Below are 2228 nucleotides of genomic sequence, written 5' to 3'. Positions count from 1 at the left end.
ATTCTATAATTTAGATGTAAAACATTTATTTTAACACTTATCATAGGTGATTTCTCAACACCTAAAATAAAGTCACACTACGAATCAAAAATCATAGTTTTAGAGGGCTCTATTGGTCCCGAACAACTAATTCTATCCTTCTCATCTTCTAATCTTCACATTTGATTCTTGGTTTCAGGGCAAAATTAAGTGAATTCTCATGACGTTGAACACTAAATACAATCTACTAAATATTTTTTATTATTTCTTAATATTTAAAATTATAAATTACATGATATTTAAGAATAAATGATTTAATATAATATGTGATATAACTGTTTCAATGTTAGATCTAATATATTCTTTTAAGTTTATTGGGATTGTCTAAAATAATAGTATTAACATAAAATATAATTATAGTTCTATAAAGATAACAATTAGAAAATGATATATTTATATAGACAAATTATATTTCTATAAAGATAAAAGTAGAAGATTTTTTTTTCTTTTATTTATTATATATCGATTGATCAAAAAGGAAAAGTACAAAAAGGAGGAGTGGGGGAAGTGGAGCCTCAACCCACTGAGTTCACAACATAAGAACCAATTACAAAGTAGGACTGCTCATTACAGAATATAACATAACAGTTACCAATTACCTAGTAGAAAATTTAAGAAAAATATAAATGTCAGATACTAGTTTTAAATATATTTTTACAAAATAGTAATTTTATCTTAAAACATTTATTCTAATATAACTCACAATAAAAGGAAATTTGACATAACAAAAAAAAAAACTTCAAGCAATTACATCTTTTATAAAAAAAATTAGATGAGAACAACAAAAAAATAATATTGAAGAAGATATTATTTAAAATAAATTGTTTTTAACTCATATACTGAAATAGCTGAAATTTTATTTGCAGCAGAGAACGTTTTCTGTATGCTTTATTGGTCACACAAAATCATCCTTAACATAAGGATGAAGTTAATTTTCAGAAATATTGATTGACATGACCTTAGCTTTACTCTCAGGTGCCTTTGAAATTGTCAGAGTCAGCACACCATTTGTCATGTTGGCCTTCACATGATCCAACATGACATTCTCTGGTAGACGCAAGTGACGAGAGAAAGTTCCATGTGGCCTCTCCAAACAACGCCACTTGTCATTTTTGTCCACCTCATCCCTCTTGCACTCTCCACTTATGTGCATAACACGTTCTTCCACTTGAACTTTCACATCCTCTTTTTTCAAACCTTCAAACCAGAGAAAAAAAAGATAAAAGAAAAATCATTTATATAAATAAATCATAAACAATCTTCCCAAAAATATCTTATTGATTATATAATTTAAAAGATATTTTATGATACAACACATCAACAATCTTAAACAATTATATATAAATTATCTCATTAAACCTGTACAAACATGTTACTGATATGGGCTCTCTAAACTATCACAACTTATCAAAAAAACATACATGAATTAAGCAATGATACCTGGCAAGTTAGCTTTGAAGATGTGAGCTTGATCAGTTTCAAGCCAATCCACAGGAATATGAATGGGGAGTTTTAAATCAGTGTTATGACACAACTCCCACAAATTCAATGAATCCCACAAATCAAGCTGCTTGAATGGGTCCATCATAATCCCACCTCTCCTATCCTCAACATTAGACTGTGCCACACTAGACATGCTGCGATAATATATATTAACCTCCTCTCTGATTCACTGCAAACAAAACAACTTAATTAGTACTTAAACGATCTTGCTTTAACATGGAATCAATTAAATAACTTGCAGAGAAGCTACAATTTAACTTACTAAAACAAGCTTCTAAAAGCGTCTGGAATATCAAAGGGCTTTGCCAGTGAAGCGTTATGGAAATGAGAGCTGACTGTAAGGAACGTTCAATCTAATCAACTTGGAATTACGTAAACTCGCTCAACTCCAAAGAAGCATACGCTACTCTTAACAAAGATGGTTAACTTGTGAAAGCATGTTCATTTCATGAGCCAGGGTGGTCATTCACTAATTATCTCTTGTTTCAATTGAACAATTATAGATTTATTTTCCATAAGAATGCATATTCTTTTTCTTGTTTTACCAACCGTAGCCTGGAACTTGAGGGTCACCCCTATCTTAAATCAGGGGCTGCTGGAATAAGAACATGGGAATAGGAATATCTATTCTAGAATAGAAAATAAGATTATGTATTCCTATTTTTGTTTGGTTCAATAGGTTTGAT

The 2228-nt window shown here is 30.0% G+C and overlaps 1 protein-coding gene across 1 annotated transcript; it reads right to left on the bottom strand.

The window, feature by feature from the left end:
• Positions 1-967: 967 nt before the first annotated feature.
• Positions 968-1675, bottom strand: LOC149541376 (17.6 kDa class I heat shock protein 2-like). Its single transcript, XM_089795602.1, has 2 exons — positions 1480-1675; positions 968-1236 (listed from the first exon to the last, which is right to left on the bottom strand). The coding sequence occupies exons 1-2, from the start codon at positions 1673-1675 to the stop codon at positions 968-970; spliced, it is 465 nt and encodes a 154-aa protein (XP_089651728.1).
• Between the last annotated feature and the right edge of the window lie 553 nt (positions 1676-2228).

The sequence above is a fragment of the Cupressus sempervirens genome, chromosome 8 (genome assembly GCF_028749045.1).
Source record: "Cupressus sempervirens isolate cs-2001-9-10 chromosome 8, ASM2874904v1, whole genome shotgun sequence".
In the NCBI taxonomy this organism is placed as follows: Eukaryota; Viridiplantae; Streptophyta; class Pinopsida; order Cupressales; family Cupressaceae; genus Cupressus; species Cupressus sempervirens.
The sequence above is the reverse complement of the archived record's forward strand: the minus strand, read 5'-3'. Positions and strand labels throughout refer to the sequence as shown.

Bases quoted from the DNA above. Each gene is read 5' to 3' on its own strand.
- LOC149541376 (XM_089795602.1), bottom strand. From the start codon at position 1,675: ATGTCTAGTGTGGCACAGTCTAATGTTGAGGATAGGAGAGGTGGGATT. The intron at 1,237-1,479 runs GTATCATTGCTT...TCTGGTTTGAAG, and splicing joins CTTCAAAGCTAACTTGCCAG to GTTTGAAAAAAGAGGATGTG.